The sequence below is a fragment of the Apis mellifera genome, linkage group LG1 (assembly GCF_003254395.2).
Source record: "Apis mellifera strain DH4 linkage group LG1, Amel_HAv3.1, whole genome shotgun sequence".
In the NCBI taxonomy this organism is placed as follows: Eukaryota; Metazoa; Arthropoda; class Insecta; order Hymenoptera; family Apidae; genus Apis; species Apis mellifera.
The window spans coordinates 8,219,955-8,235,148 of NC_037638.1; the positions used below are offsets into that span (position 1 = coordinate 8,219,955).

Consider the following 15,194-nt stretch of genomic DNA (forward strand, 5'->3'; position numbering starts at 1 on the left):
TCATTGCGAGATTGACAGTTCCCTTCATCTGGGAAATTTTGGAGGAAATTCAGGAAATTAAGATAATTAGACGGCGAGTGCAACTTGGACCGTATTAATTTCCTCCTCCTCCTCCTCTCTCCATCGAAAGAGGATTTTAACGCGTTACGTTCGATCGATACGAGTTGAATACGCGAAGCAACAGCTCATTCACAGCTCAGCTTCCCTCTCTCGAGCATCATCCCTCGTTCCGGCCAGATATTCGCCGTATTTACCTTCGACCCAGTTGGGGCAAAATAATAAAACCGTTGAAAATTTCCATTCCAACCACTTAATCGTATCGCGGCCTGTGTATGCTCGAACAGTGTCAGCAAACATTGTTGTTCCCCTCGCAAAGATCGGAAACGAGTACAACGGCAACTTTAGAATTCGCCTCGGCGCCCTTCCCTCGACTCTTCGGCTCTTCGGTGCATTGTGCGGCTTTCCATTGCCGAGACAATGGTTACTCCTCTTCTGTCTCTTCTGTGCACAGCGATTTCTGTACGCCTTCCAAAAATCAGAGGAGATTTTCAGAATTGTTATTTCTCTGGAAGCGTGAATCAATACGCTTTTGGTTTTTGAATTTTTTTGATGGTGTCTTTTGATGGTATTTCGATGATCTTGAAATATGAAGTATTTGTCGAAGAGCAAAGGGTAAAAGAAATCGCAATGGTCGATTCATTTGCGCATAAATTGCGAAAAAATGTATCGAGATATCCTCTGGAGGAAAAAAAGTCTGTTTCTGCGTAATTTTTTTTTTTGCATCTGTTTCCACTCTCTTCGTTAAATAGATAACAAAATTGCAAGTTGGGAGTTGCATACGTTGCTTTCACGATATTTTACGCGTGGCGTATAACGTAAAACTTCCGTGAAATATAACCGTTTAAAACGAGAAACGTTTAAAATAAGGTATAAAAAAAAGAAAGAAAAAAAAGGAAGCAATATCGATTTTTCTACGACTTTTAAATATTATATACAATTCCTCGTATACAAGCCTTTGAAACACGCTGTGTTTTACGGATAATTTGATCCGTTTGATTCATAAACCCTTCGCGTAACAAAATTTCTCGAGACAAGATTAAAAAAAAATTCCAAAGAAAATTTCATCTCAAAGGCTATTTCTCTCGAAACACGCCCGGTATACGAAAAAAAAAAAAAAAGAAATCCACGTATCTCCACGGAGGACTTTTACCGACCCATTTGCATCCCAAGGAAAAGCAAGCAAAGTTCTCTCCTTCGTGAAAAATTCCGTCCCCACGAAATCCGTTAAATCGTTAATGCAACGAAGGATCAATGCAATAAATCGTTCGGTATCGAACCACCGTGGATTCATGAATAACGAAAATAACCAGACACCTGATCGAAAATTATTAAAAGTTCAACGATGGAGCAACGCTGTTTTTTCCCTTTTTCTTTCATTTACATAACTTTGTTTCGAAGCTTAAACGGCGCCGATTGTCAAAAAAGGAGAAGGAGGAGTCCTCCTCTCTTTCTCTCTCTCTCAAAATATTTCAAAACGGGGAAAGAATCACGAAACGGCACGTTGAGAAAAATATATATCGGATTTATTATCGTTTCGAATGTAATCGGCAGTTATTGCGATTCCTGGTATCCGAGTTTATCTCGGCAATTTCGCTCGCCGGAACTTTACGATGAGGCCATGGAACCACCCCCGGATTTATGGGGATCAACCGATCCTGTTATTTAAAACCGTCTTCTTACCTGTCCCCTGCCTTTATTCCCTTATTTTATTCATTAACAAAGTACAAGAATCCATCAGCGGAATATTTTTCTTATCGTAAATTTATTATTATTTAATATAAATCCCAAACTTATCCAAAATATAAGAAATTCCGTCAAAATTCCGTGATTCAACTGAATGATAAATTATCATCACGATAATTTTTGTACGAGTCTGTTGAAGATTTTTCTAAAATATATAAATTCAAAGAATAATGATTCATCGATCATTATGCTTCTATATAAAAATATAAAAATGTAAAAATTGTTTAATCGGCGCGCGATCCAATCTTATGTTACGTTACGATTCAGTAAGAGTAGGGAAATATTTTCTAAATTTTCGAAATTTAGGAGAAAAAAATAGACAAAGTCGAAGTCAAGTTTCTTTCTCTCGTCGTTCGATCAACTTTTTTTCCTCGAAATTTAATCTCGAGGGGTGGTCGTGTCGGTCAGATGAGGGCAGAGGCATCCCTTGGAACAAACGGCGGCCAGAAGGACCCGCTTAAAGTGGTCGAAATGAAAGTTTATCGAAGCGTCCCGTCTTGTTCTTAAATAAATTTGCTCCCCTGTCGAATCGTTTTTCCCCTCTCTCTTCACCTTCCTCTCCATCCTTCATTTTTCTTCTTCTATTTTTCACATGTCATCCCTCTTTTCCTTTCTTTTTTTCGTTCTTCTTCCAACGAATCGTAATTATTTCGTTCGAAGAGAAGGACTCGATCCGTTTTGGCATAATAAATCACGATCAGGTGGGCTTCGCGACGTTCATCGATTAGATTTAGCCTCCCCAATGGGAAGAAGATTTAATTGGGGGAAACGAGGAAGCTTGATTTTTCTTCTCTCCCTATAACTGTCATTTCAACTGTCACGAGGATCAATCATTGACTAAGGAAATTTGCTGAGGAAAAGAGCAACGTTAACAAACCTTAAAAAACTTCAGTTTCCTTCATTTCATTCGTCGCGGATTAAATCGAAAGAAATCTGGAGAAGGAGAAGGAGAAAGAGAGAGAGAGAGTAATCCGTGATAAAACTTGGCCAAACAGACTGTCCCTCCCCGAATGTTGATTCAAGTTGATCCATTACAATACCACGATATCCTTAACAGCGTGAAGCTGTTCGTAATGCGATTCCAGTCAATGTCCACGGCGTAACTAGGTTTAATGGGAGCCTCTACGTGCTGTACTTTACACAACGGAAGTTCAATGTACACAACACGCAGCGCGTTTCCCTCGGTCGATGATTAATCACGTTCAGCTATTAGCTTTATCCGTTTTGAATTAAATTTCTAATTGCATAAAAATAATCGTCGTTGCATAAAGTAACGAGAGAATTTTATTCTCGAGAATTTGAACGATTCTTGAAACGCGCGACGAAGTCACTTTTTCTCTCATCCCCTTTCTTTCTCCTTTTTTTTCTTTTTTTTTTTTTTACACCGGACAAATAAGAGAACGGAACGAGCTTCTCTCGCCACTTTTGCTGCTCTCGTTTCCTTTCGAAAAAGCAACGAAAAAAGGAAACAAGAGAGATGCCGTTTCCTCGAACAATAAAATTCCTGATGAAATATCCTTTTTTCTAATCCTTTCTCTAATCGAAATCACCAATTATCGACTTCCCTTAAATATTTATCAAACAAGATTGTTGTAAATTAGAGTTAAATATTGGATCCCTCTTGTGAATTCAATATCCCTCTCGATATTTATAAAATCGTAAATTTTTATTTATTATTTCCTGTACTTTTGTCGAGGATAAAGTAATAATAAAAATCCTTTTATTATCCCCTTCCAAGCTGCGTCCAAATCCACACGCTTTAATCAAACTTAATGATAACTTGCTCGTTAAAATACTTTCGTTGCTTCACTCTTCGATTATTGATCTATCTTAATCTACTTGTCTCTGAATGAGATAACGAGAAACCATTGCAACTTTTTTTTTTATCACATTAAAACGATTTCTCCTCTCCTTCATCAAAATCAACGCATATAACGTACAAATTTCCAGAATTGGATTTCCCGTATTCCTCAATTCGATCCGTTATACACGACGATTGGGTTCGATCAACGTGTGTGCGAAAAAACGCGCGCGCAATCCGACAACCGCGTCGATAATTGTCCGTAATTGGCACGCGTTCAATTCCAGAAATCATCGTGCGTTGCAATATTATATACCAAGCATAATTTTCATAGTTTATCCAATTTTTGTTTCTTCTTCGTCGCAGTCGAAATAAAATTAAATGTCGACGAAAGAAAGAAAGGGATTGTTTCTTCGCTTTGCATATTGGATTCATAAATTTTACAAAATTATATATATCGTATCGTCATATGTTTTCAAAAATTTTTCAAAACTTCCAAAATATACTATCAACCAAATTTCTATACTGTATGTAATCCCAGAAACAAGGGAATAATTCGACAAGATCTCGTTTGCTTACCTCGATGTACTCGTCTTGAATTTCGTTCCAAGAGATAAAACCCTCGATTCCTGCACGTTTTTGAGAAACACGCATTCGAAGATCGGATCCAGAGGAGGCAAGATAAGCGAATAAGGAATACCTCGAATACCTTTTTGACACGGAGTTTTTTTCTTTTTAAAGAGGAAACGTGGAATGATAGAGGAGGGGTTTGAGTAACTGTGGTGGAACTTATATAACCGTTATACGATGGTGGGAATTAGGTAATTGAGGTAATTTCATCGTTTTTTCCTTCGTGGCGAGGGAAGAGGGTTCAACTTTTGCTCGTTAATATAATTATTATCACTGTTGTGTGTTAATTGGAGAAAATTGTACAATGGAAACTGGACGGTCGCGTGTAGGGAAAAGAAAAAATTTATGAGAAATATTTGTTCTGTTTAAGAAAGAAGAATTCTTAATGCGGTTAATTAGGGGAAGAGTTATAAAATATAGTTTTGGAATAGTGTGCAGAAATGAAGAAGTTTGGAAATAATAGTAAAAATTTAAACAATCGTTTGTTATAGAACCTGTAAAGTAGAACGATATTGCATAGATTTAATAAATGATTCTTTATTTGGTTATATATTTTTCTATCATAAATGAAACGTCAGGATTTTACTAGTTAAATAATATTAGTTAAAACATCATGATTGTTTTATTATATGAAATATCCTTTTCAGTTCTTTTATAAGAATTCCTTGGATGTATTCGACGTTATGAAATTGCAATTGCGGATCAACAATTGTACGTATTATATTTCCTCGTGGATTAACAAGCACGATTGTTCGTTTACACAGAAAATTTCTTCCACTTTCCTCTTCCTCATTTTCCACAAAATAGAACTATCCTTACACTCGAACTTTCTTATTACCTCGCGTGACGCCACGAACAATGAAAACGTTTCTTCACAAACAATCTCGACTGATATTGTATATCAAGCATAATTTTCATAGTTTATCACGAATCCAATTCTTTTTCCCTTCGCAGTCTCTCTCTCTCTCTTTAATAAAATTAAACGTCAACAAGAAAGAAAGAAAAGGATTATTTCTTCACTTTGCATATTGGATTCATAAATTTTACAAAATTATATATATCGTCATATGTTTTCAAAAATTTTTCAAAACTTCCAAAATATACTATCCACCAAATTTCTTTTAAAATTAATAATACACTCAAAAGATTAAAAAGAAATTGTACAATATTTACATAAATTACATCGAATTAATTCTTTCCTTCCATCCACAATTTTCCAGCGCACAGTCAATCTCGAGGCTGGTATCATCACACTCTCCAGTTCGCGAGGTAACAAAGAAAACCAACTGTTCGCGAGGATAATCGAAGGGATAAATCGCGGGGAGGAAGCTTGTCTCGGTCGTTAAATCGTCGCCAATGGCGCGACTGCGAATCCTTGGGGGCCACGATTATCCGTCCACGGGATACGTGACCGAGATAAGAGATAACGAACGGCCGGTCGGCCGTTCCAAGGACGGCCACGCGCTCCTCCGAGCGGTTACCATTTCGCCGCCATTTGCATAGACGCCACTCGGTCTGCGAGATCGCCCACAATCGGGCTATTATCGTTTGTATTCATGCTCCCCCTCCCCCGAATCCTTAGGGGGAGGTTGGCGTTAAATCAGCAACCAACCGGCGATGACGATTCGCTCGTGAGCCTGATTTATTCTTGGAAAAGGAATCCTCGTATGCTCGATTATTAATTCTTCGAGGTGATGTGGAGCGTTTGGGAAATACGATGACAACTCGAGAATCTAATTCTCGTAGTTTAAATAAATAAATACGATTTCTCAGCCAGGAATATATCATAGATATGGCATTAATTAAAGCAAGATTAACGTTATCGATTGATTCGAATAATTCATTGATTTTTGAAGAATGATTCCTTCGTTCGACTACTTTCCACAGCATCCCTCGAAAAGAGTTTCCGATATTCTCGATCCCTTTGAGAAACTGCTTCATGCCGAATTGGGTCACGGATGCGGATTTAATTGTCATATCGATTTTCAAATTAAGTGGATCAAGGAGGGCGATCCGGTTAAAATTGTCCGTACGAAAAACCGTTCGCTGTTAATTCGGGACGAGTTCGTTTCAAAGCGGGGCATCCCATCGGAAAAAAATTTCAAACCATCGAAAATGGGATCGTCCGTTTCTCCTCCCTCCTCTGTTTGTCGAAAACTCGTGAACACGCGTCGTTTGCCCCGGAGAATTTTCGCCAGTATAAAGCGATACTTTAATTAATTCAAAAAAGCCATTTTTCCTTTTCTACTTCGCGCTCCAGGGACGATGGAATGTAGGACAGGGAGCGTTGACACGAAAGTATATACAATAACGCAGGGACGAGAAATTGTTTAACTTTTCTCTTTCTCTCTTTCTGTCTTTTCGAATTTTTCGGGGACAGTGTTCGGTTGAAAAGAATTGGAAGAATCATCACTTTCGTTATTCGTTATATCTTCTTTCACTCTCTTCATCTTGTCTCGATTTTTAAGATCTTGGAAGGGTTGTTTCGTCTTAAAAATTGACATCCAAAGGTGATAGGATACGATTTCGATATAATTTGCGATTAAAAGGATTGATAGTAATTTAAAACTGGCGTATTCGCTCGAGACTGTACAGCCCCCGTTGTGAAATTGGCTTTGCAACTTTGACTGGTGACTTATAACTTTGTTGACGGGCGGAAGTTTTCTCCCGTTACTTCGACGCAATTTCGTTGTTCGTCTTGTAATCGTTCTGGAAATCGCCGGCCCCCAGTTTTAGCGGACCATGTTTCTTCGATTCGTAGTAATTAATTCTTGCTCGCTAACAATGCACCCCTCTTTGCAGGTAAATTTTTACAAAGAAAAAAATTAAAGGTGGAAATAGAAGGTAAATTTTTCAATCTCGACGGTGATTAGGTGAACGAAGAATATTTATTGAACGTATAGAATTGCAGCGATTTTTTTTTTATGGAAGATTTATCTCATTTCCTGAAAATAAGGTTCACGTTACTCGTTACTGTTTTTCCTCACTTAGAAGATCCAATTTCAACTTTTCTTATATCTTTCACAATTTTCCCTTCCCCTCTCCCTCGTGTTTTTCACTTATAGAATAACGTAATAAGATGCTGCACACAGTTAGTCGTTGATCGCATTACGGTTGATGACGGGAGTAATTCCTTCGAAACATTTCTTGCTCGGCGAGAAATGAAACAGATTGGAATTTTCAACGCGATTAAAATCCACGGGTTACTAATAAGTGTTAATTATCATTTTAATTCCCGTCTTACGACGGCACAAATGCCAATCATCCTCCCATTTATTAATTTTCCAACGAAGATAGACAGCACGGTTTAATCCTTTTGCCCGTTAATGGCGGTGACGTCTTCTTGTAGCGCGCGCATCTCGCAATATTCTTCACCACGTGTTCCGTACATTTTCACATTCGAATTCGAATTCAGTTCGAAATGAAATATTCATAACGTAACGAGAAGGATTTATCGTGCTTTAAAATTTAATCGTGTCATCTCAAATATTCAATTAACATAAGAAAATATTACACATTATATATTATATTACATATTACACATTTTATATAAAACTTGTTAAATGATATGCTCTCTAGATTACAATAACGAATCATTGCGTTCACGTAAAGTCATGAAAAAATAAAACTTCGAATTCTCGTATAAAAAACACGAGAATCCATCAACAATTTTCCCATGAAAACCTATTCGGGAAATAAGGGAGACCACGCCGTTGAAATCAATGTTTGGTTCATCCCGATATCTCGATCCGTTGTCGAGATATAAAGACTCAAAGTGTCCATAGCGCTCAACATTGCGCGAAAATTATGAATGGACTCGTGACCTACATTTTTTCCTGGAAACGCGTTGTACTACGCGTTTTTCTAGGAATCGCGTCTGCCGCTTGTCGGCACTTTGGGATAGGTCAGCGAGACGAGGTGCGAGCGAGAGGTCCGAATAAACAACAAGGAAGGAAATAGTAAACGATTAAAAATTACCCTCTCCTTTACACGACGATATCTCGATAACCGGAAGTCGTATCGGGATAAACGAAAAAGGGTTTCAAAGAGGAAGGTTTCCCGCTTCTAATGAGCTTTCGTTCGTTGACCGGAAGTCACTATCTTCCGAGCTATAACGAGTCAAAGTTTTCCTAATTTTAATAGAGTTTAAAAATTAACCTTTGCCTCGAACGACGATATCTCGGGAACCGGAAAACGTATCGAGATAAATAAAGAAAGGTTTCAAAGAGCAAGATTCCCCGCTTCTAACGGTCTTTGATTCGTTGACCGGAAGCCGTTATCTTCCGAATTATAGCGTTTCAAAAGTTTCCTAATTTTAATCGGGTTTAAAGTATACGATTAAAAATGGTTATTCTTTTCTTTTTTTTATTGGAACAAATGAGAAGAGAAATTTTAAAAGTTAAAGTTCTCTCTTTTATTAATCTCTTCCATCCATTGGGAATCATTGTGATTCAAACTTTTTCTAATTTGAATATATAATAGCATTTGGTGTTTTAAATTACGTTCTTTGATTAAAGTAAATTGAATCTTTCTTTTCTTTTTTTCAAATCGACGATATAAACGAGTTTTATGAATTTCATAATTTAGAATGGACACCTGTATATCATTCATTTCGTTCGTATAAAAATGTAAAACGTAAAAAATATGTATTTGCACGAAAAATCACAGTTCAATTATCGTTACAATAACTTGTTCTATGTTTTCATCGCACGGGAGGGAAATTTATTATCTCTACGTCATATTTCTCGGTTAAATTATCACGATTAAGTTGTACCGTCAGTTTGTAACGAATTATGAAGTTTAACAAATAATAATAAAAGATTTTTACACTTGTTCGAAACTCTTTTTACGATGGTATTCGTATCTGTACGTATGAAGAACATAACAATAGACAATGGAAATAACAACAAAAAAAAAAGAAAAAAAGAAAAAAGAAAAAAGAAATATTCCTTCGTCGAGAACTTCTTTTTACATGTTCTATGAAGAATGATGGAACTGTGCATACATACAACAGTGCTGCTTTCAAAATTAAAACGCGCTTGTGAAGCATCGTAATACGTTCTTCTTTCGAGCAGAATTTTACAGGAACCGCGTAATATTTTCGCGATCCTTGCTGCGCTCATTTTCTCGATGTTTTTCTACGACAATTATTTCGGCAGATAATTTCACGGCGTGTTTATTCGAACAAACTTGTTCACAAAATTCTAAAAATAGAGCGAATGTTCTCCGAATTGAAATAAAGGAATCGATCCTCAAACATTCTTCCATTTCCTTTATTTATTGATTTTTCTTCAACTTGTAACTTTTTCGATTCCTTCGTTAACACTTTCTCAAATTCTTTATTTTATTAAAAATAAACAAAAAGTTAAAATACAATAACAATAAATGAATTCGAAATCATTCTCTTTTCTTTAAAATACAAAGAAAGCAAGTCTTTAGAATGGTTTGAGAATAAAAAGTTCTGAAACAATCGTTCTCCAATGCTGAACACTCGCATCGAGAGTGAAACTCGGTCGTGTCGCAATTCCAAAATACGATACTTTATCATCGAACGTGCAACAATTTACCAACCGAAGACAAATGGGCGAAAATTAATAAATCGATAGAGCACGTTCGAAACTAACACGGAAACGCACACGTCAATACGCGGGCAACGCCAAAATTGCAGTTCGCATCGATTGCTCGCCAACGTTACAAGCCGCCAACGGCCGAAAAAACGAACAATAAATAAAAGATGTTCCGGTTATCGATCCCGAGCGATGACTAGCTCGTTGCACAGCTTGCGCGAGAAAAATCATCGTTGCGTTAGAAACGCCGTGAGAAACACGAAAACCATATACATCCATGTATACGTCGAAAATCGGATCGTAATTGTATCCTCTGTTCGATTGCTTTCCACGCACGAGAATTTCGTTGCTCATCCAATAGCTTTATTCGATGAATCGAAATGTTTGATTTCGTTTTTTTTTTTTTTTTTTTTTTTAAATCCTTGCAGCGAATTCTGTAGAAACAGCCTTTATTCGACGCCTCGTTGACGTTGATAAATTAGAGATTGCAATAATACTTTCGGTTTAAACTTTAGTTAATTCTTTTCATTAATTTTTCCTTTCTTCTTGGATATGATCAATGATCGTTCGTGACGATATATATAATAATTACATTTTTATCTTTAAAGAGATTCAATTTTATCCAGGGAATAATCTTTTCCGATGGTTCCTTCTTTCGGCGCAGCGTGAACTTTGGGGGAGAAAAAAATCAATCAACGTGGTATTCGAAAAGCGTTTGTTACGTTTGGCGTTGGCGGTCGTCGCGCGGACGTCATCAATTTACAGGAAATTCTTGCAGCGCGGTCGGCTATTATTCCGTCGATGTTCGCACACCGCAATCCCCGTAAGCGGATTCGACGATCGCCGCTTACTAAATACGAATGACTCGATTCCCTTGCCCGCCCCTCTGTTTCTCTTTCCACTGTTTACTGTCGCGTGTTTCAAGTTCACCCAAACTAATACGCTCTCTCCTCGTTACAATAATAAACATCGACCTTTCCTCTTTCTTTCCCCAATTTTGTAATTTCGATCTCGACCATTGATTTTCAAATTCGCTCTCAAATCCTCCTGAATAAATATCTACCCTCTTTTTTTTTATTCCAAGTTGATATTATCGTGTTAAATGAGAAGATCTTGCAAGATTAATCTATTTTATTATATCTAATAATAAAATCGTGCAACGACTCCGTTTCGAAAATTTCCTTTTTTAACATTCATTGTAAATAAATGTCACTCTTTCGTTCTTCTCATTCCTCGATTTCTTTTTTTTCTCTCTCTCTCTCTCTCTCTCTCCTCCCGACCTTGAACTTTCGAAAATAGTCGAAAGAAACACCGCCGGGATCGAGGATCGATCGTGTTTTCACGGCCGCGCCGTGGAACCAAGTTAATCCGTCGAATTAGTTTTTTCATAATCCATAATCGGAACGAAGGAGAGGGATACAAGCTTTCTATTATAGGGCGAGATGAGATTCCAGCCCCGCGGCACGACCACTGCACGGTATATAATTACGCGGGCGACGATTACTCCCTGCCCCCTTCCTCTGTTCAATCCTGGAACCGAACCCTTTCGCCTCGAGCAATTCGTTCCAACACGAGGCGACGCTGTCCAGGCCTATCCATCCCTCGGGATATCCCTCTTTCTTTCCATCGACTACTTTAGCAATTCGAATGCTCGAGGTGTATATCTAAGTTTAGGAAAGTATACGAAGAAGAGAAATAAGGAATGGTTCTTCTTCGAGATTTATTTTTTTCCATTAAATTATAATTATTGAGATAAAATAGATTTAGAATTAGAATTATATAATTAGAGATACAATCGATATACGTGAAGATGATTTGTCTGTCTGTGTTCGAATATTTGGAGTCTAAGTCGGGTAAAAGTATTCGAATAGATATATTTTCTTGGACGTAAAGAAAATTTTAATCCGACAAATAATTCGAAGATTTTCTTTTTTTCTGTATTTTCTCGGCCACTTATTTATAATACAGTTTACGAAATTGGTAAAATTATTGTCGGATGCTATGTAAAATTTGTATACTCGAAGTTATCAAGGGGGAGAAAGGGAGATGGATTGTTACGAGAGAATTCATCTCGAGCCGAGCAGTAATCAACTAATAACCCTAAGAAGTTGAAGGTACATCATGTTATTTGTGTAAAAAAAAAATAATCTCGATGAAGTTTGAATAATGCAAGAGAAGAGGACGACCTTATCCACGAATTATCGATCAATCTTATTAGGGGATATACACTCGTGAAACTTGCATCCATCCGTTATAGAATCGGTAAAGCTAAGTATGTGCATGTATTAACGTTGACATTTTCTCTATACTTGAAACAAATTGTACGAATATTCTAAATAAAATGAAGAATATTCTCCTCATGAAATGAATGCGATCATCAGATCAAGTAATCCAAGTATTTAACGTCGAAAATTAAATATTTTTAATTGTCAATCTCTCGCAATATATATATACATATTTTAACTGTATCAATGAGATACAGAATAATTCGAAAATTCGGCCGTATATCGTCAAAGTCAACGAGATAAAGTCGGCTGATATACATTTCCATCCCGAATATTTCAACTTGGACATCTCTGTATATCCGTATAAAGGGAATGACGAAACGAACGACTCCTTTATATTTTTCCCATCCCTTCCTCCTTGCTTTTCAAAATGGCGCCCATCGAAAATTCCCTGTATTTCTCCAACGTTCGCACGCCAACGTTCGATACAACAACTCGTGCTTTCCCTCCACCGTTTCACGGTCCACCGGTTTCAGGGCTAGCTAATGTCCAAGTCTTTTACTGTTTAATAGCCGGTTGACTACACAGGGCTCTTTATCACTCGTGTTACACTCCAGTTTTATCAGTTTAACCGGTTGAACTTTAGCCGACACCTTATTAACACTGCTAGACTGCGCACACCCGCCACCTCGTTTTGTAATTAGCATTATCTTAAGAGAACACGATAATTCCTCCCCCCTCTGGTTAATGAGCACAGCCTTTCTTTTCCGGATACTCTATGGGGATTTTAGACCCGTTAGTTACTTAAAAACGTGGATTGTAATTAACAACATGTTCAAGTAAATGTATCAATCAAAAGAATTTGGGATCGATAATGAAAAAAAAAAAAAGAATAATTAAATTAGGATATTTAACTTATATAAGTTTATGGATCTAGTTAATTCAATTATCCAATTGTATGAAACGTGGGATTGTAATATGAATTAACAACATGTTCAAGTAACACGATCAAAAGGATTTGGGATCGATGATGAATCACGAAAAAAAAAAAGAATAATTAAATTAGGATATTTTTGTCCAACGAAAATTGATACAAGTATTTATGGATCTAGTTCTAACTCAATTATCCAATAGTATGAATAAAAAATTGACAAAAAATTCGTTCTAATTATTCTTACTATTAGGAAACGTGATTTCGAATTTTTCGTATAACATTTATAACATGTGTGTATTTTAGAAGAATTGTTCAAACCGTGGAACAGTTATAAGTTAATATTATGAATTATTTGAACGAGATTCTTGAGGCGGAATTTTCAACGATCATAGAAGAAACAAAAATCCAATTTTATTCGTTCGAGATTGAGACGAAGGATAGATTTCTCCAGAAATTGCAAGTCTTTCCCAATGTTTTTTCAAGATTATTGACCGGATAATAAAACGGCGGAGAGGGGGGGAATGGAGGTGAGTTCCTTGAACACCAGTTGCACGACATAAAACTTTCCCTATAAATAAAACGGTGTAATCGATCGCCGTGTATATTTAACGGCCGGTTTAATAGCCTGGAAAACCAGGGGGGTGTCGTTAACTTTAAAGCTAATTGACCGGGATTTTTTACGTTTCGCACGGAACCGTATTTAACGGCACGAGGAAACGGCGCGCTGACCCAGCTTTGACATCTTTTCGGTTTTAACTCGGATCCTGTTTCGCTGGAAATATCACCGAGTCGGTAGGAAAACTTATTAGATCTTTTACTTTAGCGAGTTTTTATTATTCGGCGAATCGAGAGGGAAGCATTTTACTGAAAGAATAAATCGAAGATTCGAGAAGAATTTAAGATAAGTATATGTAATGTTTAATTATTCCTTATCAAAATTACCTTATCAAACTTATTAGATTATTTTAGCGAGTTTTTATTATTTGGCGAATCAAGAGGGAAGCATTTTATGTGAAAGAATAAATCGAAGATTTATTAAGAATTTAAGATAAGTATATGTAATGTTTAATTATTCCTTATCAAAATTACCTTATCAAACTTATTAGATTATTTTAGCGAGTTTTTATTATTTGGCGAATCAAGAGGGAAGCATTTTATGTGAAAGAATAAATCGAAGATTTATTAAGAATTTAAGATAAGTATATGTAATGTTTAATTATTCCTTATCAAAATTTACTTCATTAAAGGAAATCAAAAGATAATTGCATAGCAAGTATTAAAATATTATATGTTAGAACATTCGATGATCTTTCCTCCATTAAATTCCATCCATCCATTTATCCTCTTCATTTTAAAACTTTAACTTAATTTGATAGTTTGATCAGCGCTGTTCAAAAATTCCACATATCTGAGACTTGTAATCAAATTAGAGACTTTATTACAGATCGTTCGCAATTGCAATGTACAGGAATAAGATTTGTTTCTTCGCAAATTTTGATCAAATCGGATAGACGTGCACGTGCACTCGGCTAATCCCTCAAACTTATCCATTTATTAGATTATTAGGGGATGGATTCGGTTCGGGAATTACCGATTCTCTGCATCTGGAACATCTGGTAACGCGAGTTACGAGTTCTCGGTGCACTTAAGCGAAACAGAAGGGGAGCTTTCTTCCCGATGACCGATGAATCCCCGAGGAGACATATCCCTGCTGAGAGAGCGGCGTGAGAGGGAATGCATTACGATATTGGTGGTCTTGGAAAAACTCGAATTTCTTTTATTATATATATATATTTTTTTTTAAATCAACGTTTTTGAATTATTGGACGTATAATCGAAGGAAAAGAAGAATTTGGAAAGTTTTTTTCTCAAAGAAATTTCGTTCTTCCACGATTTATCATTTTACCCGATTATCTCGAATCCGAAGTATTTTTAAATTTAAAGAGCATAGAGGGAAGGTGAATTTCGAGGAATGAATGGAGAGAGAAATCGTCGTCTGTCCTTCCTTATCGAGTTGAACTCGAATTATTAAATTCGAGAAAGGGAGAGTGTCATTCACGAGTTTTAGAAAAATAAAAATCTCCTCTTAGAGAGGATTTATTAAGGATTAAATTGGGCGTGAAAATTGGAATGAAATTTCACTTTCTCCGAGGAAAAAAAAATCAACTTTAAACATCCTGCGACGGCATTCCAGCAAATTCAAGCAAGAATTTGAATCAAAGCAACGCTTCATT

At 36.6% G+C, this 15,194-nt stretch overlaps 1 protein-coding gene across 2 annotated transcripts in view; it reads right to left on the minus strand.

Moving 5' to 3' along the window:
- Window positions 1–15,194, minus strand: part of LOC409966 (dexamethasone-induced Ras-related protein 1) — a 50,405-nt gene that overhangs the window by 26,580 nt on the left and 8,631 nt on the right. The window contains exon 1 of one of the 2 annotated variants that reach the window (XM_016914712.2): window positions 4,184–4,273. The exons of the other annotated variant lie outside the window; for it this stretch is intronic. Within the exon in view, the coding sequence (XP_016770201.1) occupies window positions 4,184–4,258 (75 nt within the window). The 5' untranslated portion in view covers window positions 4,259–4,273. Of the gene's footprint in view, window positions 1–4,183; window positions 4,274–15,194 lie in introns of those variants that run through there. 2 annotated transcript variants of the gene reach the window in all.